At 43.5% G+C, this 20536-nt stretch overlaps 1 protein-coding gene across 4 annotated transcripts in view; it reads left to right on the forward strand.

The window, feature by feature from the left end:
- RARB (retinoic acid receptor beta) overlaps nt 1-20536 on the forward strand; it is a 732098-nt gene that overhangs the window by 622403 nt on the left and 89159 nt on the right. For all 4 annotated transcript variants that reach the window (XM_032408806.1, XM_032408805.1, XM_032408807.1 and 1 more), the window contains one exon: nt 11032-11173. In XM_032408806.1, the coding sequence (XP_032264697.1) occupies nt 11032-11173 (142 nt within the window). The remainder of the gene's footprint in view (nt 1-11031; nt 11174-20536) is intronic.

Here is a 20536-nt window from a genome sequence, read left to right on the forward strand (position 1 = left end):
CTCCCCTTCCTTCCCCACTGAATCTCCATATGATATTTAAAAAGCAAAATAACTTGCAACATGTTACTTTTTAATTATAAAAGTTGCATATGCTCCATCACAAAGATGATTAAGATACCGCCCTCCAAGGATTCCTGCTTCCAGGAAGAAAGAGGTGCAAGGATCTATGTTGTACCAAGAATGTTACAACAGAGTGTGTGCTGGTGATTCACAGGTGCCTGAAGCTATATTGGAGCATGAGTGGGCATGAACAAGGCAGGGAAAGGACTTTGGAGGCCTAGGGAGCAGCATGTGTAAAGGTACAGAGGTGAAAGAGAACACTGTAGGTTTGGGGGACCTGGCTAAGTGTGGGTACACAGAAGGCCCACATTGAGGGCCGGCGGGCTCTAAACGATTTTGCTGATGATGTCATTGTTTAGATGCTGTGGGTTTGGGCTAATACAGCATGTCAGGTCATTGCCTGAAGTCACCACGGCTTTTCCATACAAGGACAGAATGCATTTTGAGAGGTGGAACTTCAGCAGTATTTTCTCAATAAACTGTGAGCGAGATTTTTGCACTGTCTGAGCAGTGTCTGTGGTGAGGAGAAGCAGAAGGCTGCATCTGATAAATGCCCATTATTTTATAGTTGTGAGACTCCTGAAGACCTAACTGTAAATGCCTGACCAGCTTCCCTCCTGCTCCCACATCCTCTGTGATTTCTTCCTTTTCAATTCGGATTCAGGATGTAACCACCTATAACATAAGCAAGAGAGATTCCAGTGAGAAAGTCCCAGAATGGCCCTGGGTATTAAATTTCCTTGGAAAAAGGGCAACAAATTGTGGACAAGCATTTTTTGTTTTTTTTTTTTCTTTTCTAATTGAGGTCCTTCTTAGCATTATGAAAGAATATAAGTGCATGATGATTATTGGGTTCTGTGAAAGGCTTTTGAATACTATGTGATATGCAGAGTTGTCATGGTGATGTGCGTTGCCATCAGCGTGTCGTGACAGAGCTAAGACCTGGCTTTGTTGATGGTGAAATGTTGCATACCAAACTTCTAAAAGAGATTTAAAACTTTATGCTCCTCTGCAAAGGGTTTAAGCATATTTGAGCATGTTTTGGCTCTGTCTCCTTCTGCTTGCCCCAACGCCCCCCCTTTCAGTCCAGATGAGGATCTTGAATTTGGGTCCAGATGAGATTTGGTAATTCACAAAGCACCTGGGGTCTGCTAACTCCTGGGCTGTAGCTGAGGAGCCATTTTGGTGCATTTTCTCAGTAAAATATTTGAGAACTAGAAAACTTAAAATGCATTGGCTTCTTGCCCAGTTATATTTAGAGTAATCCTGATAATAAATCGGTAACTATGGGTTTCACCGTGGAAGGGGACAAAATAACTGACCCAAGTAATCTAGAAAACAGATGTCTTTAGTTGGTTTAAAGTGAATTCTCTTTTTTATTTTAAGACCAGATTTAAAGAAAGCTATGTGGAGCTCAGTGAAATCATCCATTTCAGACTTTTTTGCTTTCTTAAGATTTTTTCTCCCTACCATATCTCAACTCAAAATCTTGAGAAGAGGGGCAGTGGTCCCCAAGATACAGTATTGATAATATTTAACCTGCTGTACAGAAATGCTCTGGGTAACAGATGTACTGCTTGACCTCAGATTCTTCACCTTCTTTCTAATTCACTCTTTATGTCGATGGCTTCCAAGTGGGGGTCAGAGACATCTCGGAGGTATATGAATGAGCTTCTGGGCACCCTCCTGAACTTGCACCTAAATATATATGCTATTTGGGAGGACACTGTATCCAATTCCGAAAAAGTTCTTCGTATTCTTTCTGGTCCTCCCAGCCCCCTCCAAAATCCCTTACCCATGTGGGAAACAAAGCCCAATAGTGAAACATAAAATGCTTCCCAAATGGTGTTCCTTTCTGGCTCTTCCTAGAGTGGTGGACTTGCTCGGACGCACCCCAAAGAGATCCTGGCGTAAGTGTGACTGTGGTAGACTTCTATAATTCTGTCTTATTTACAGTCTTAAAACTAGCTTGGAGGTCAACCAGAGAAGGAGATTACCCAAAACTTCCACGTCCTCACAAACGTTAACACTTTGGAAACCTTTAGATAGAGAATAGATGGGATTCTAGAGCCAGGCTGGCTCCTTAATTGGCAGGACCCAATACAAAGTGAAAATGCTGGGCTCTTGTTCAAAAGTTATTCAGAATTTCAAGACTGTGACAGCAGGGCAGTAACCAAGCACGAGGCCCTTCCGAGAACAGGCCAGCCCTGCCCAGAACAGATCCCTTCACTTGTTGAAAACAGCCAGTTTAACTATCAATGTGGATCTGCCTTATGAAGCTCTCTCCCCAAAAATTGTGTTTGGAGGTTATTGGCCCCCAGACCTGTGGATTAGAGTGGAGTTATGATAATCGACCCATAGGATAGCTGATCACTTAAAAAAAATTATTTTATCCAAGGTCATGTTTTTGAAATCTAAAAAGACATGTTTTCACCAAAATTAAAAGACATTTTATCCAACTGATTAATCTCGCCTTACTGTTGGTTTCCAGTTTATATTACCTAGTAGCATTTTTTCCCTGGATCATATTACTCTAAAATAAAGAATACTGTGAATTGAATGTATGGCTCGGTGCCCTTCTTGGGACACTGAAAACTTTGGAAGTTTAGATCGTGATTTTCTGATGTTGTGAGTTCAGGTTCTTGGTTAAGAACTGCCTATTCATTGGTATTCCTTCCCAGGGAGTTTTAATTAATTGGGGATTAAAAGGATCGAGAGCACTGGCCTCTGGGTCTCTGGAGGTTGAGCTCTCAGGGGTTCACCTGACAAAGTCCAGGACAATGCCATCATCACCCTCTTCCAGAATGACTGGTTCCCACAGAGGTGATGCTTTTGCTAAATCTGTCATCATTGCCTTTTTAGCACCATCTTTCTAGACCTCTCCCAAGATAAAGGCTTGCCTTGCTAGCCTAGAGAAGAGTAAACGTGCCAAAGAAGCTTCTGGTCCAAGGAAATTGGAAGGAGACAGGCCTAAAATCTATGGTCAAATTCTAAGCGAAGGGACAGAAGACACTTTCCCAGTTAGCAGGCAAGAGGCACCGTGGAATGATGGACCTTCTAGAAACCAGGGCTACTAAACAGCAGAGCACTCGGGCTTCACTACTGTCATTCATTCATCTTTACTCAATTCCCAACAGTGGGATCTTGTTCTGTCAGGATTTTTTTTTTTTTTTTTTAAAGAAAAAAATAACTCTAAGCCTCTACCCCTTGGGACAACTCAACTTTCTTGTTTGGAATATGAATCTTAGGTTGTTTTCCTTTCCGTGGCCCCGAGTGCGGCCCCCTCCCTAACTCGCTGAGTGGCCTTTGAGTTACATTCGTGCCCACCCTCCCTGCTCAGGAGGAAACTCTGTTTGTCATCAAAATAGTAGGCTGTTTTTCTACTTTCTCCCTCCCTCTCACCCATTGTCTTTCAGTGGGGTGAAAAGGTCTTCACTTTTCTCTTTCTCCCCCACAAATCTTGCTATTAATAACTTTTCAGACATTGTCACGCATAGACTTCCACTCACTCTGGAGGGTGTTTTTTGTTTGTTTAAGGCAACGTGTTTCCTGGTCTGAAAACCGTGTTTCCCAAAGTAGCCGTGATGGGATTATTCCATGCTCACCTCCCACTGGCAGCATCTTTGCTTCTGGCTGGAAATGGGAATTGCAGCTCTGTGCTGGCCTGGGGCTGCACTTCACCGGGCCCCAGCCCTGCTGGCCTGGGCGAATGACGACCGCGGACAGCTACCTGGTTACCTTCTGAGTGACATGGAGTGGAAATATTTTCCCTTTCATGACCGAGGGAGAACGACGAAGTAAAACTCCTCACTATCTCTCTCTTCTTTCACTCTAGAAGGGGAAATTACCCTTTTGAACTTTACATGGGATAAGAATTAACTCTGCAAAAGCCCAATGCAAACAGATGTGCTTCCCACATTACTTTTTGGGTGGATTTCTCCTGATCCAGTGCTTTTTATGACTGATATAGTGCCGAGTGGCCGGGTTGTTGTTGTTGTTGTTTTTAAATAAAAGAAATAAGGTTTTTTGGGGTTTCTTTTTTGGGGGGGTTCTTTAAAGATTTTATTTGAGACAGAGAAAGAGCACAAGCAGGGGGAGCGGCAGGCAGAGGGAGAAGCAGGCTCCCCGCTGAGCAGGGAGCCCGATGTGGGGCTCGATCCCAGGACCCTGAGATCATGACCTGAGCCGAAGGCAGATGCCCAGCCAGCTGAGCCACCCAGGCTCCCCGAGAAATAAGTTTTTACTTAGTGCCTTTCTTCAAACTATCGTGACACATTTCACACATGTTGAACCTGATGTAAATGGCTCTAGGCCTAAAAAGCTACTTCCATTAGAAACACTGCACTATGAATTCTCATAAGTAACTTTATGATTAAATATGAGTCAGCAGATTGCGCTGTTATTTCAGAAATCAAGGATTCTTGGGTTACATTCCTGACCAGACCTGAGGGCAGGTTCAGGGGTACAGGTATTTGTATTCATATCCAGAGCTTACTATCCACTTTAGTATGTGTTAAATCAATGCATGAGGAAATCCGTGATTCAAAGCCTCCTGAACAATCTTGGCAGATTATAATTCTGACCCTAGCCTTCTCCTGCACAGAAGAGTGAGTACTTCCCCAGTAAATGCCCGACATGGCCATCTAGATCCTTCTAGTCTGATTGTCAACCTGCTCTCTCAGTGGCGTCTTGCACACACACAGCCCATCATTTACATCTCTGCCAACCCGGACCACAGCCCCTTCCCTGTACGTCCTCACCTGGGATCTTGGCAAAGCTGAGCTGTTCCTTCAGGGAAAGCTTGCCATTCGAAGCCTACCTCTTCATTAAAGCTGGAATCTAGCGCCAACTCCCTTCTGACTCCTTTGAATTCTTATGGCCTTTACTCAGTAAATATTTTAAGTGGGCCTACTATGTGCCAGGCACTCTACTGGGCACTTTTTCACTTTCTGCTTCCATTAAAAGTTCTTATCACACTGCGTGGTGGTATCTGCTAGAGTATTCACTTGATTTTATGTTCCTGGTAACATTGAGAAAGAGCAGGAACCATGCTTTCTGTGTCTTTGTATGCCCCAGGAGAATCCACCACAGCCACTCCAGTTAATTGGCATTGGATGAATGAATCAGTACGGGAATGAGTATATATAGAGATGGCCCTTGGAATCATGAGGTTGTCTACCCACAATAGTCTGTATTGTTCAGAGATTCAGAACAGTGTTCTTTCCTATCCGGGAGCCTTTATTTTAAATACAAAATGTGTATTGGAAGTTTTCCAGAAGAGGGCTTTGGAAAGAGGAGGTTTCATCAATAACAAAAGCTACCATTCACTGGGCACTTGCTATGTGCTGGGCATTGGCTTCATACTTTATATGTGTCCCTTACTTAATTGGGTACACTAGATAATCCCATGAAGTGTAGGTGCTTTCCTTATCCCAAATGAGGAAACGGGCCTTCGCGTAACTCACTTAACGTCCCACAGGTAGTAAGCAGCAGAGTCAGAATTCAGTGGGTACACAGGTACTCGAGCTAACGTCCAGTTCTTAATCGCCAAGCTAGTATCTAAACCAACAAAAAGCACTCTGTTTGGGAGATGGTAGGGAATATTATGTGTGATGACATCTGAAAACCAGAAGTTGAAACATGGTCCACGGAAGGAAAAAAACAAAGTATCAGAATTAGAGAAATGATTTGAGAATGTTAGAGGAGATAAGGTGGCCGAAGTTACCCTCAGATCAAAACATGAAGCAGAGAGGGCAATGAGCCACTTTTCTCTATGTCTTTGATAGATTTGGGACATAGGACTAGTCTACCAAGGTAATTATGAATTTTAGATATTTAGGGACAGGAGAATATTCAGATTTAAAAGAGATGGTTACCTTTCCTTTTGATCTAGGGGTGTGTCTGCACTGTAGGTAAGAGAGAATTAGGTAGAACAGTGGTACCTCGTATCCCCCAGGGGAGACAGAAGTAACCTGAGTAGGCAGTGGGCCTTCTGGGATTAGTGTTAAGACACGTAGCAAATCACTCCAATGCATATGTGGCCTTTGCCACCATAGGAGTATTTTTTTCTTTTCATTTGCTTGGATCCCAGTTCATTGATAGCAAGAATAGAAGAGCATGAGGTAAGAAAGGTTAGAAAAACTGTGGTCAGAAAACACTGGACTCAGTTTGTGGTGCAGATCTATCTTCTTGATTTAAGTAGCTAGAGTGTTAATTGTGTTTCTCACAAACCACAGGAGTCCTGATTTACCACCAAAAGTCATAATTAGAGAACTCAAGATTAACCAACAGAAGTTATGATCAACAACAGAAATCATAGCTAGCCAACACGAATCCATGTTAATGATGGTTAACATGGTTAACCAACGGAAGTCTTTACTGTCTAAGCTGATTACATGTCAAACCAGTGGATCTTCTACTAACTTCTGAGAAATCCGGCTGCTAACTTAAGTACAGACAATATCATCCTCAGGGAATGCATTACTGTGGAGGAATATTTTCTGGAATTAAGGTATAGTATATCCAGGATTCTCACTCTGTCTCTGACTAGAGCTGAGGGCATCATCATTTGTTCATTTAACAACTGTTTATTGACTATCTACCATGTAAATTCCCTGTCCCAGTACTGGGGATATTCAGCTAATATGCACCCATACAGTTTTATGAGGTGTTGAAATACTGAAGTACTTCCCTACCATCTGTCGAATAACCATTGCCTCCAGTCTTTCCCTACCCCCACCCAAGTCCACAGTCTTGGTTCCAGGGAAGGCACCTTAAACACTGTTTCGAGGCCACGTGGGAGCCCAACAACCTGCCCACTTTAGTTCTGGGGAAGCTGGCCTCCTGTCCCTGCTTCTCTGTCAGGGCATCAGCAAGGAAAAAGTCACACTTGCTGGTGGTACTGTGACACTCAGTTGTAGAAATCTGTGATACCCATTTGGCTCCCCGGGGCTGTGACTGCTGGCCACAGCCTGGCTTTCCCCCATGTTGCCCATGTATCCTCCGAAGTGAACAGTACTATTTAATATTTTAAATATTATACTTGAATTGGAATAATATAGAAAGATAAGCAAATACCAGGGTTACCTAGAAGAGGAAGCATTTATGTGTGCTGGGATCAGTCAGAGAAGGCTTCCTGGATGAGGTGACATACATCTTGAAGACAGAATTTTTCTGGGTTTACTGGGAAAAGGATGTTTCAGGAAAGTGAGAATAAAATTGTGGGGGTGCCTGGGTGGCTCAGTCAGTTAAGCATCCAACTCTTGATTTCTGCTTGGGTCATAATCTCAGAGTTGTGAGATCAAGCCCTGTGTCCTGCTTGCACTGAGCATGGAGCCTGCTTAAGATTCTCTCTTTCCCGCTCCCTCTGCCCCTCCCCCACAGCCCCCCCCCCACAAAAAAGAATAAAGTTGTGGTGTCAGTAACCCTAGACTAGTCCCCTGCAAATTGCAGTTTTTGCCCGTACAGGTGGAGGACGTGTTCTTCCTTAGTCTTCAAACACCACCCCTTCCTTGCTCACAGAAACTCCTTCATCCTCACTTTCAAGGCATCCCACCTTGTCACTCTCTGGTGTGATGACACACTTGGAATCCCAGAAATGTACATCTGGAAAGGATCTTGGAAATCAGCCACCCAAGCCCCTCACTGAGAAGACGAGAGAGCTTCACCTCCTTGGGCTGAGTTGCCCAAGGCCACATAGTGGTCATGAGGAGGCTGCAATCCAGCCCCTGCACTTCCTCTCCACGGCTCTTCCTCTCCTGTCTCCTGCCTCCAATCTCTCCCTCTTCACCCCCCAGACTGCTCCTCCCAATGGGACCAAATCCTTCCTTTTACACGCTCAGCTTCTCAGGGTTTTCTCCTCTAGATGTGTCTCTGCCCATCCACTTGCTTAAAGGACTATCACCCTTTGGATTCAGCACTTCTAAAGCCCATTTTTACGTATGACAAGATTGGGTTGCAGTTTTATTTCTCAAAGCATGAGGCTTCCAATTTTAGGTGGCACAGGTTCATGGCTCTCTATCTCACTGAACCACATAATGAGAAGCAATTTCTCTGAATTCCTCAAAGAGAAAGTCTCAAGTCAGTGCCAGTCTGTCTCTAACATTTGCTTAGCTCCCTTTTCAGCGAGAAGTGACACAGTCTGGGGTGCTCAGCCCTTAGCAGATCCAGTATCCAGTGAGAGTGAAATAATATCTGATTATTATTTTGCTTGACTTTTATTTGTGTTATATTTGCCTTTTAATATTGACAGTTAGTGCTGGTTTTCAAATGAAGCCAGAGGTTAAAGGTCTTCCTCCATTTTAAGTAATGTTAAAAATAAAAGGAAGAGTCAACTTAAGTAAAAATACTGAGTTGATAGAATTGAGGTGGCATGGGGCTCCCATGTTAGGTCCTCAAAGCCTCAAAGCAGTGGTCTATGAGGAAATAAGGCTTAGATAATAATATCTCACATCTCCTAGGAGGAGGATTTGTAGAATGCAAACCTCTCTTTGGCCTCAGAGGGCTTTTCTGTTTACCCAATCCATGTATAAAAATACCTCCCCGCATATATGTTAGTCAGCAAGTATTCTACCGTGGTGGAAATGATTTACTGAAACTTAGACCTTCTCCTGATATCTAGCCAAAAATCTGATTGGAAAACCAAGAAGACCTATTTAGTTTCTGCCGACACTGTTACTGAAGCAGACTGAGTGGATAACTAATGACATAGAAAGTTCTTTACTTCTCTCTTCTTTCATTTGTATATCATGAGATTGTTTTTCTCCCCCTCTTGGTCACTCACTAAGAATTTGCTGAACTGAATATTTGGCTTTTTAATAAATGGAGGAGGTCACCTTTGTCCATACCTCACTGGTTTCACACATGCAGAAAAGACTGGATCTTCCATTGGGTCAGTGTTTCTTGGCAGGAGAGCAGTGCAGTTTCTGTAAATTGAGTTTGTACATCTGGCAGCCAAAAGTGTCCTGTAGGTATATTTTTTGCATGAAAAGATATGTTTGAGGTGACCACTCTGCACAGATTTTCTATTAGAGGCTCGGAGTATTGGTAACCTGTTATTTTAGATTTGGAGCATATTTGTAGCTCCAGAGGTACCAAAATAAACTGTTTTTTCTTGGAAAATGTGTGTGTCTGGGATGTGACAGGAGTTGCAACCTTAAACAAGATTTCCAGGCGTTTACAGTTGAACCATGCCAGTAAAAATATGTTTATTTAGACATTAAAATCCTAGGGTGCCCACGTAAATATCCTAAACAACGTGTGTTACATGAGCTTTCTTTGTTAATGTGCTTTAGCTCTAAATGTTTTTAGTTCTGGTTCCTGGAGCGTTAATGCACTACAGGGAAAGTTGAACTCAGATGGTGAGTCTTATGTGCTGTTTAGCACATTCGGTGGCGTGTTTCTTACATCCAAGAGAATTGTTGCTAATGTAGGTAAAAGTCACATCACAGTTGAGAAGGTAAAGCTCCCTGCTCTTAATACTCCTAGCAATATGGAGGTATTTGTCGGGCAATTAGGAGAGAGAAAAGACAGCAGGTATACCCTTCACTCACTGCTCATTCATCTGTGGAGTAACAAGCAGCCCTTGATTATCCATTGTCTGCAAAACCGTGTGGGAGAAATGAGGAGGACAAAGAGGAGAAGGTGGCCACCATGTGCTCATGAGTCTGCAGTCTGCTTTATTTCATCAGCTTTTCACAAAAATTGGGATAAACTGCTGCTTTTGACAAAATATAATTTTCAGAAAGTTGAGAAGTAACAACTCATTCAAATATTCAGTAAGCACATAGTTGAAGATTTATTGAACTCAAGAATGAGAGAAATAGCAGGATGGCAAAGCTGGTTCAAAGGAGGATTTGAGCAAAAGATGTAGGTGGCTAGGTAGATTGCTTGGTAGATAACAGTGAAAGGAAGAAAGAATGCTGGGATCAGACTGCAGAGTCAGATACAAAACCGGTTAATGTCCTACAAGGCAATAAAACAATACTCTTTGGTTATATTTCAGCCAGACAGAAATCTTTGCACCTATCCTTAACAAATAGATTTGTAATTTACCAGCCTTTTACAGTCTTTACGGAGCCTGTGTCCAATCCATCGTAAAGAGTAAGTCAAACAAAGTTACATTTCCCAAGAGTGTCAGATGACTCTTAGGTAAGCTTGTCAAAAAGCTAATGCTGCAGAACAGTGCTGCCCCACAGGACTTTTGGCCATGATGAAGATCTCCCATACATGTGCTGTCCGGTGTGATGGCCACGAGCTATATGTGGCTCTTGAGCATTTGAAATGTGGCTAGTGCAACTGAGGAGTCGATTTTTAAATTTTATTTCATTTTTATTAATTTTCGTTTCAAAAGCTCTATGTCATTCATGGCTACCAATTTGGACAGCACCACTCCAGTGTGCCATTAAGTGGGCAGGCCTTTTTATGCCTTGTTTCCAGCCTTGGATAATATTTGTCTAAACACTCTGTAAATTAAATCCTATTTTAGATGTTGTAATGAGCTTAATATGTGGGGAAGAAGTGGAAAAGCCTTTCCTGAGAAGACCTCATTCTTCCCTGAGTCTTATCATTTCTTTTGCAGATGTGATGCCTCTTATATTGGGTTTCTTGATAGTGGGCTCACCTGAATTTTTCTGGCCAGAAAGGGAGCTGCTTATGAAGTTAAGCCTGTTTGGAGGGAACCCAGCTCCGCATAATGTTCTCCAAGTGAATTAGCTTGGTACTCATTTTTCCTTCAGCAAGATAATAATGGTCATGTCTAGTTTTGATTAAAAGGGGCTTTCTGATTTGAAACAAAGGGAGAGCTGACTATTAATATTTCACAAGGATTTTAAGGCTCAAGTAAGTTAATTTTTCTGCTGCCATCACTTCATGACTCAGACAGAGCAATCAATGCATTGATAAGGCTGGTTTTGATTTCTCATGAAACTTGGTAGTTCTACTTAGTCTTCTCATCTTCTTGCTTGCTTGCAGGGCTTTTTCCGCAGAAGTATTCAGAAGAACATGATTTACACTTGTCACCGAGATAAGAACTGTGTTATTAATAAAGTCACCAGGAATCGATGCCAATACTGTCGACTCCAGAAGTGCTTTGAAGTGGGAATGTCCAAAGAATGTAAGTGGAGGCTCAAAAAACTTTTTTTCTGTCTTTGTCTAATCTATAAATATGATTTGCTCAGCTTCCAAAATCAAGTCGCGGAGGACAGAGTTCATGGAACTCAGACGTGACACTCAGGATAGATTGCCAAGGCTAGGTGTAAACAGAAGGGGTAGGAAAACAGAAGAACTGCGGGGGTTTTCAGATAAAACTGGAGTGGCAGTTGGGGAAAAGGCAGGAGCTGTGTGTTGTGGATGGCGGATCTGTATTCCAGAGTGGTACTAACTCCCCGTAGGCTTCAGGGCCACGAGGATCTCAGGTATATCACACAGCCACTTAGAGACTCCATTTCCCCATCCTGACAGTGGGAACAAGAAGTTTTGCCTGTATCAGTGAGAACAAAATGAGATGAGAGGCATGGATATTAATGGTAGTAATAATCAGCCCTTTTTCAGAGGGAAGGGGGGCATAAAACTTCTGTTGTGGGAGAAATATTTAGAAACTCGGTGCATTGGCATTTTTCCAAACTTGATTTAGGCTTTTTTCCTCCCAGCCACCCCCTCCTCCAAATAATTATACATTCTTTAATGCAAAAGAGAACATTTTAGTAAATTAAAAATTAGCGGTCCATAAACATCTGATAATGGGGACTTGAAATATACATCATTTAATAAAGACAGTATGTACACTACAAAAACCTTCATTACTTATATTTCTCTCTTTGGTGCTTTCACATGGAGGGGACATGAAAGTGACAAGAAATGGCTTGGCTCGGGCAGGCCTAAGGAAGACGTAGGGTTGTGTGCCAGGTGAAGCACTTAATGTGATTGCTGCTGCTTCATTTAGCCCATGACTTGGGGATTTGGTGAAGGCAGACGGTGAGTGAGGCACTGGGCTCATGGTGTAAGGGGGCGCTGGGGATGCCTGAGACATGGCCCCTGCCCTCTAAGAGTATGAGACAAAAAGCCAGGTACCAGGGCACCTGGATGGCTCAGTCAAGGAATTGACTCTTGATTTAGGCTCAGGTCATGATCTCAGGGTTGTGAGATGGAGCCCTTCATCAGTCTCTGCTCTCGGCGGGGAGTCTGCTTGAGATTCTTTCTCCCTCTTCCTCTGCCCATCCCACCACACCCTCACCCCAGCTCGTGCATGCTCTTTCTTAAAAAAAAAAAAAAAGAAAAAAAAGCCGGGTACTTCAGCCATGATCTTACAGGCTGGTTCAAAGATGCATGTTACAGGACAAAGGCTCTCGGATTTTGGAATTGGGAAATGTGGCCATTGGGTGGTGGGGACACTGAGGAGGGAAAGGCCCCAGAGCCAGCAGCACTGCTCTGAGGGTGCTCAGCTGGTTGACTGGCTTTTTCCTGGAGCAGCTTCTAGAGGATGTTGCCCAGCATCCATTCCATACTTCACCTTTCCTAAATGTACCCAGGGTTTAATATGCTTTTCCATTTCTTGGGTTTCTATACTTGAGGAAAAAACAGCAGGATTGGGAACAATTCAGCTGACTCAAGCCGGGCATCCTATTCTTTGTCCCAGCTTGTCATATTCTGTTACTGGTTCATAGCATGAATTTGTAACCTAGGCCAGTCCAATGAGAATGAATTCAAAACTTGTGCTTAGTATCCGTAAAAGAGAACAAGATAAATTAGACTTGATCAAAATAAGAAATGTCTGCTCTTCAACAGACACTGTGAAATGAATGAAAACACAAGGCACACCCTAAGAAAAAGTATTTACAAATTGCACATCTGATTCAGGACTTGTATCTAGAATATACAAATCTCTGAAAATTCAATAATAAGAAAGCAAATAACCCACTTTAAAAAAAAACAAAAACACTAGTGCCCTTCAAGAATGCCAAGATTATGAGTGGCAAAGACAGACTGAAAGACTATTCCAGATTAAGAGAGACATGCCAGTTATATATAATGCATAATCCAGATTGGATCCTGGGTCGGAGAGAAAAATAGCTATAAAGGACATTATTGGGACAGTGAGTGAAATCTGAACATGGACTGTAGATTATAGCATTGTAATATACTGTTGTATATTATATACTAGGAAATGTGAATTAGATGAAGGGTGTACAGGGGTTCTTTGTACTATTCTTGTAACTTCTGAGCAAATTTGAAATTTTGTCCTAATAAAATGACCCAAACAGAACAAAAAACGCATGCTTAGAATATTGGGACAGTTCCTGATGCATGTGAACAAGGAAGCAAGTAGCCCCAAGTGCCCCTAGTAGCTATCCTCCAACTCCAAGGGAAGTCACCTCTAGGACAGAGCAGGCACTATGGATGGAAGAGTGGAAAGACAGACAGAAATAGGGCCCCGAATGGCATTATTGAATTGCTACACCAACCGACCCTAAAACCTCTGCCTCCAGCTAATTTTGTTATACTTGCCAAGAGGTGCCTGTTAAAGCAGTTGAAGTTGGGGGCTTGTTCATATTTAGGGTCCTGATGAACAAGAATGGACTGGGTCATCAGACAGGGAAGCATCCTGCCAATCCCTCCTGGGAGGGGTTTTTTTTTTTTCTCCAGAAAGTTCTATGTGTGGATGATGGGTCAGTTGACCACATCCCAGCCAGTTCTCTTTGATCCCTCCACACTTTAGAGCTATTGAATTACTTAAAATCAACGAATGTGAAGGTACAGAGCTAATATTCACTTAGCCCAGGCCCCCCAACCCTGCCATTGAAGAGAAAAGCATGGCATTGCCCTGAAATAGCCAGATTTTTTATATGTGTGAGTGAGACTCACAGGATGATCCCCTGACACTCCATTTTTGGTCTGACATTCTGTAGACATGGCTGTCACACTGCAGTTCTGTGGGAGAATTTTAGTCTAGGCTGAAATTATAAATGAGTAAGCCAGATGTGGACTCAGGGTAAATCAGTACTTTTGCATTTATTTTGTGTGGGCTGGAGACCCATTTCCTGCTTACATTACTTAAAACCCATATCCTGCTGCTCTGTAAAAACTGGCAGCTTGGTTGCCAATTAAAAAAAAATAATGTTTACACCCACAGGAAAACTCTAGTTTCAACCCTCAAGGAACTTATCACCTTAATTAGATTTAAAAATATAGAAATGAGAAGAAAATGGGATCATTATGCCCAAGTATACAAAAATAAATATATTTTCCTTAGAAGGAAATTGAAGGGAAAGGAATAAACACTTGGAGTATAGAGACTGAGGGTCTAATAGGATCTTTTTAAAGTTGAAACAGAAAGAAGCAGGAAAATATGAGAATCAGTAACCAATTATACCACAGTGTTCGCAACTGAAAGGAATCCAAGCATAATAGAGACTCATAGAATGTTAGAACTGAAAAAGGATCTTAGAGATTGATTTTCACTCACCTCTCTCACTTGACATAAAAGCACACTGGGACCCAGAAAGATGAAACTGTCTTCCCAGCAATCCCCAGCTGGCTAAAGACAGAACCAAGATCACAGTTCAGTTCTTCCCTCTTCTTGCCATGCTTTCTCCGCAGTACCAAGATTAGCAAGATTTGCATTCAATTCTTGCTGTAGGTCATGAGGACTCATTAGAATGTGTCAGAACTTTTGGGATGCAAGTGACAGAAAACTCAGCTCAAACTTGGCATAAGCTTAAAACATTGGCACAGGGAACTGGACAGTCCAGAGTAACCCATATGCACCTGAGGGCTTGTCTTCCTTTTCAGGGAATGGTTCCCCTTTGCCTCCCACAGCTGTTTCTTACTGTGTTGGTTTTGTTTCCGGGAAGATTTTATAAATGGCTACTAAAGATGCCACCAACAGCGGCGGCTGATAGTCTACCTGACACAAAAAGAGGCTGGGGGCCCCGTCATTCCATCAGTGCCCCGGGACCTGGTTCTCATTGGCCTCACTTGGGTCACGTGCCTCCGTATAACTGTGCCGCCTTGGGGGTGCTGGAGAGGTAGACCACTGTGATTGGCTAGGTCTGGATCACGTGCCAGTCCCTGGAGCCCAGCACTGAGGTTGATCCCGCCCAAACTAGGTGGGCCAGGAGTGTGGGAGGAAAGCGTCCGTAAGTAGGGAATCGGAAAGACAGAAGGTAAAAACTTACTCCATGCTCAGGAAGACCCGTCAGGTCCCACGGTGCTGTTGTTCTTACTCTTTGTGCTGTTGAAGGAAAGAAAGAAGCCTAAGAATCCTATTATAGTAATAGCTAACGTAGCCTAGGTGTTTTCTATAGGCCAGGCACTACTTAACCATTTTTAATACTTTGTCCCATTCGATCCTAACAACAACCCTGTGAGATAGATTAGTTATAATCCCTTCCTTCCCTTTTTTTTGGGCAGATGTGGAAGCTTAGGTACAGAGAGGTTAATTAATTTAGGGTAACACAATTAGTAAGGGGCAGTGCTGGGATTTGGATCCCGGTAGTAATATATACTACATGCCATAAAAAGCATCTTTTACAACTCTGACTTCCCTTTTTGATGCTATTGCAAGTGGTTAATTAAACAATAATCATGCTCCTTGTTGCATATCAGAGATGTACCCCCTAGAAAATCATGTGCAAATTTAATTTTTATAGCTCAAATTTGGTTTTCAATGTATAAGGGGATTTCCTAGTAAAAGAAATCCTTTAGTGTGGCGGATCGGGAAAGCATGATTATTTCTTCCTGTTTCTGTTCTGTAAATGCTGGTGGGTATACCTTGTATTTTCCAAGGGCTTTGTAAAACTAGGGGAGGCTTTTTGCAGAGGAATAGCTATTTGTCAAAGCACAGGATTTGAAAGCGGTAGCAGCAAGTGAAAAAAAATCGATTTTCAGCAGCATTCTAAAAGTGGTACAAAAATTTATGAAGAACTTGGGGAGGAGGCAAAGGAAGCAAAATGACTCAAAGTTGAGTGATGAGCTACTGCTGGTGGGGTGGGAGGTTCGGAACGATGTCAGCAAAGGAAAGTATGTGGCCCTAAAATAAGAAATAAGAGAATAGAGGAAGACATAAAATTTAGGATTGTGAAAGAGATGTCCGGACAAGCTTATGAGACAGATAAACCACTAATTGTCCATGATGGGGAAGGAGAAGGTTTAAGACGATGCCACATAGAGACCGTAGGAGTATATATAGAAAGCCTGACCATGTGCATTTGGGTCAATTACAGAAATCCAAATGAATAGTTCAAATCCTTAATCCAGGGATCAGCAAACTTTCTTAAAAGGGTCAAATAAGAAAATATTTTTGGCTTTGTGGGCCGTGTGATCTCTGTGTCTGTCACTATATCCCAGAAGGAACCATAGAAAGTACATAAACAAAGATTGGTTGTGCTCTAATAAAACTTTATTTACAAAAACAAGCAGAGGGCTGGGTTTGGCCCAAAGGCCACACTTTGCCTACTTCTGCTTTAGGTCGCTCACCCAGTGGTCACATATGCCACCTGTGGTTGCTCTGTGATCTCATGCTCAGCTCATCTCCCACTGTCATCTGCTCCTCTCCTACCAATAGGCACCCCCACTTCCAGCCACACTGGGCCATGCTGACCCACGAGCCTCACAGCTCCATGTTTCTCTGGAGGCTGTGCCCTGGAATTGACTGTCTACTGCCTTCCCTTCAGATGAGCTCCAGGAGCTGGCAGAAATGTCATTTTCTCTGGGAAGCCTCCCTGAACCCCACCCCACACTCCACGCCATTCATTCTTCCCCATGTTCCTATAGTGCTTTGAATATACCCCCATGAGTCACAAACTTGATTACAGTCTGATTCTTCACACACCGCTGAGGCTCCCTGGCTTGACTGATTATAAACTCCTAAAAGGCAAGGCAAGCATCATGTCTTCCTCACCTTGTAGCCCTGAGGTTAGCATGATGCTTTGCTCAGTGAAGTTAGACTGGTCAAGTGGTTAAATGTGACTATTTATTTATTTAAATTTTAAGTGGGCTCTACCACCAACAGGGGACTTGAACTCATGACCCAAGGATCAAGAAGAGTCCAATGTTCCACCAACTGAGCCAGCCAGGTGCCCCTCGATGTGGCTATTTTAAAAGACAACAGCCAAATCCAACATGTCCCTAGCTTTCCTTCCTGAAAAGGTGTCAGGCACAAAGCAGTTCTGGGTATGCATGCCTCAGCCCTTCACTTACCTGCTGTGGGCCCAGAACAAGTTCTGCAGCTTCTTTGGGGTTGTATTTTCTACCTGGGTAAGAGGAACTTTAATATTGACTGACAGCCTAGGCATGTGAGAACTGATGCTTTTAATCCTGTTTAGACAACAGGGTTTCTCCAATCAGCTTCCTCTTGCCAGTTCTCTCCCCTAGAGGACATTAGATCTTCTGGTGGATTTGCTGTCGAAAATGGTTGAGCAGAGCAGGCATCTTGTGTAACTGTGCATGGCAAAAGCCCAAAAAGGCAGAGAGGCTAACATGGACAAGTGGTGGGATTTGGGGCTCACTTGGCCAGTTCTAGGCCATCAGGTTGCTCACTGACAAAAAGGGGGATCCAAGGATGGGCTAGACATTGGGGTCAGGAGGCCAATAGGAAAATGAAAGATACGAAGCAGGCCAGAATCAAGACTCATGTGCCATGATAAAGGGGAAGTAGTGGGCTCTGGATGCTTCTTACATTTGACCAGGTTCCTCTGGGCCTCTGGCCTTCCAGATGGAATGCCCTTGCCCCATGTCTGTAACAGAAACACTGCGGAGGTTACTGTGCCTGCCACCCCCATTCTGTTGCTTTTCTTTTTTTTTTAAAGATTTTATTTATTTATTTGAGAGAGAGGATGAGAGGAGAGAGAGAGCACATGAGAGGGGGGAGGGTCAGAGGGAGAAGCAGACTCCCTGCTGAGCAGGGAGCCCGATGTGGGACTCGATCCCGGGACTCCAGGATCATGACCTGAGCCGAAGGCAGTCGCTTAACCAACTGAGCCACCCAGGCGCCCTATTCTGTTGCTTTTCTTTCTGAAAAACCCCGGCCACTAATTCACAAAGGAACCTCTTCATATTGCCTTTGAGCTTATGTTTATGTGGGCCATGCTTTTTGAGTGGTGGGCAAAAACATGTCTTTGACTTTGCTTGAGAATGCTGTTCAGCGTTAATTTCACAACAATTTTGCCCCCGTGACAGTTGCATAAGTATATTTGTAGAATAAAGCAGTTGAATAATCTCTGATTTTGGGAATCCCTGAGTGCTCGTTGACACCTTCTCATTTGGGGCATATTGAGCTTAAAAACAGCTTTTTATAAAGTCTTTAAATTCTGCTTTATCCCTCAGACACGAACGTCCCCACGGGTCGATTGGCTAGAATGAATGTGCTTTGCGTGGACACTTTGATACCTCCACGAGAGCTTTCTGTTGTTCTGTGTTTCGTTTCCCCTCTACTGTTAAAACTTACATTAAAACAAACCTTTTGGATTAAAGGCACTTAACCTCGGTTAAAATCACTACTGTTGAGGCGCAAATTATATCGATGTGCTCATTGGTTCCATGGCTGGATTTTACTGGCTTTAGAACGAGGAAATTCATATTGTAGGTTGCCCTGTGTAGTTGGGAATTTATATAAAAATCATCATCAGGGCACTTAATGTCTTTCTAATTTTAGTTTATTTCTTCATTTGTTCCCATGTTGCGTCCTGGCCTGTTACTGCCTTCCCAAGGTTCAGCGTGAGCGTTTTGTTCTGTTGCACCGAGAGGCAGCGTTAACCCCGCCCCTCTCCTTTTTACCCCGCCCCTCTCCTTTTTACCCCGTTCGCGCGCGTGCACACACACACACACACACAAATCCCCCACAGAGCCCCCCAAAAGTAAAAGAAAGGCTGGAAACTTTATATTTTTGTATCTAAAAACGTTGCAGAAGCTGGAAAGTAAAAATCTGCTGTCCCTTTCCACTTGCCAAATGTTACTGTTTTCCTGCATCTGTTCAGGAGATTAAAAAAACCCAATTCCGTTTGGGCACTGGCAGCCCAGTGATGTCAGTGCCACTGTGGGACTTCAGGCCCATTAACACTCAGACTGCAAAGGAAGTATTAAAATTCCTTCAGCTTTACTAACACATTTCTCCCTGCAACCTGGCTCCTGGAAAAGGGACGCTCAGCACATTCTCACCTCAGAAAAAGGAGGAATTTCCGTGACGCAACAGGACAGAGCCGAGCAAAGGAACAAAGGGCTTTGAAGTGAGCCTGAGCTGGGTTCAAATCCGACCTTGCCCTCTGGCTGCCTCGTCCTTGGCAAGAGGTGCCATTTTGTTTCAAGTGCAAGGAGCTAACCTACAACGTGGGGCAACCTTGCTGGATTGTTTCGTGCATCGCCCCGTTAGGAGGATGATGCATTTAGCACCCTGCGTGGCACACAGTAGGTCCTAAATAATGATCGCTGTTCTCCCAGGGAGATTCTTCCTCTGGTGGTAACACGGGCTCTGTTCTGTGCTCTGGTTGCTGCTGCCACAGCTGCTTTTTATTTTAATAACTATACAGCCCAGCTCCTCCTCCAGGAGAAAAGCGAAGGGCAGAGGCTCTCTTCATTCTGAATTGTTTATAACACCACCGTGTAGATATACAGGCCCAAATATTATGTTAAAGCTTGCAGGCATAGTTTCTAAAATAAATATCCGCTTTCCTCGGCTACTGGAAACTGGGAGGCAGATGGCTCATTTGCCTGGAGATGCTGGGACGTGTGTAATCAGAGAATGGGATGGGATCCTGGTATCGTGGAACCCAACTCCATGGGGAAAACCGAACTGGGGTGTTAGAAAGGACGCCTGGGCCCCTCCCCGCATCAGTCAGCTCAAGGTGAGGCCATCGGGGTGTCCCGGGCAGCGTCCACTTGGCACCGGATCACCAAGGAAGCAAAGTCTCTTTCACTCCCTGCTTCCTCCTTTGTTTGCCCCTAGGATACCTTCCATCTCTCTCCACCCTTTATTTGGGACTCTGTGGCCCACCTTCCCTGAGTCCATCATCTCCCTTCTCCCAACCAAATCTTACCCCTGGCCTGCTTGTGCAGTCAGCCGCATGGCAGGAGGGACATGGGTGATAATAGGGCAGTCGGTGGTCCCAGACTTTATATTATATATACACTTAAAGCACACTGCTGGCTTTAAGCCATGGGTCCTCATTCCAGTTCCCGGGAGCTTTTCAACTACACCTCACTTCTCTAATGACCCCGATCTGCGGTGGATTTAATGCTACCCAGTTTCAGTATCTTCACCCACCTTTGCTCCCAAATCGCATTTTCTATCATGTATTATTTAATTTCACATATGTACAAGTTCAGTACAGTGTTTTCCCCAGAGTAAATTCTGCACACAGCCTACAAGAAACCTAATTTGGGGGAGCACTAAACTTCGTATGCAATCATCTCAAATCAGAGAGTGATGAAGTCAGTCCCTTTTCCATATTCGTTCTATCTTTGTATTACTGATGAGAAAATCTCA

Source organism: Phoca vitulina, unplaced genomic scaffold (genome assembly GCF_004348235.1).
Source record: "Phoca vitulina isolate PV1807 unplaced genomic scaffold, GSC_HSeal_1.0 scaffold10, whole genome shotgun sequence".
Classification (NCBI taxonomy): Eukaryota; Metazoa; Chordata; class Mammalia; order Carnivora; family Phocidae; genus Phoca; species Phoca vitulina.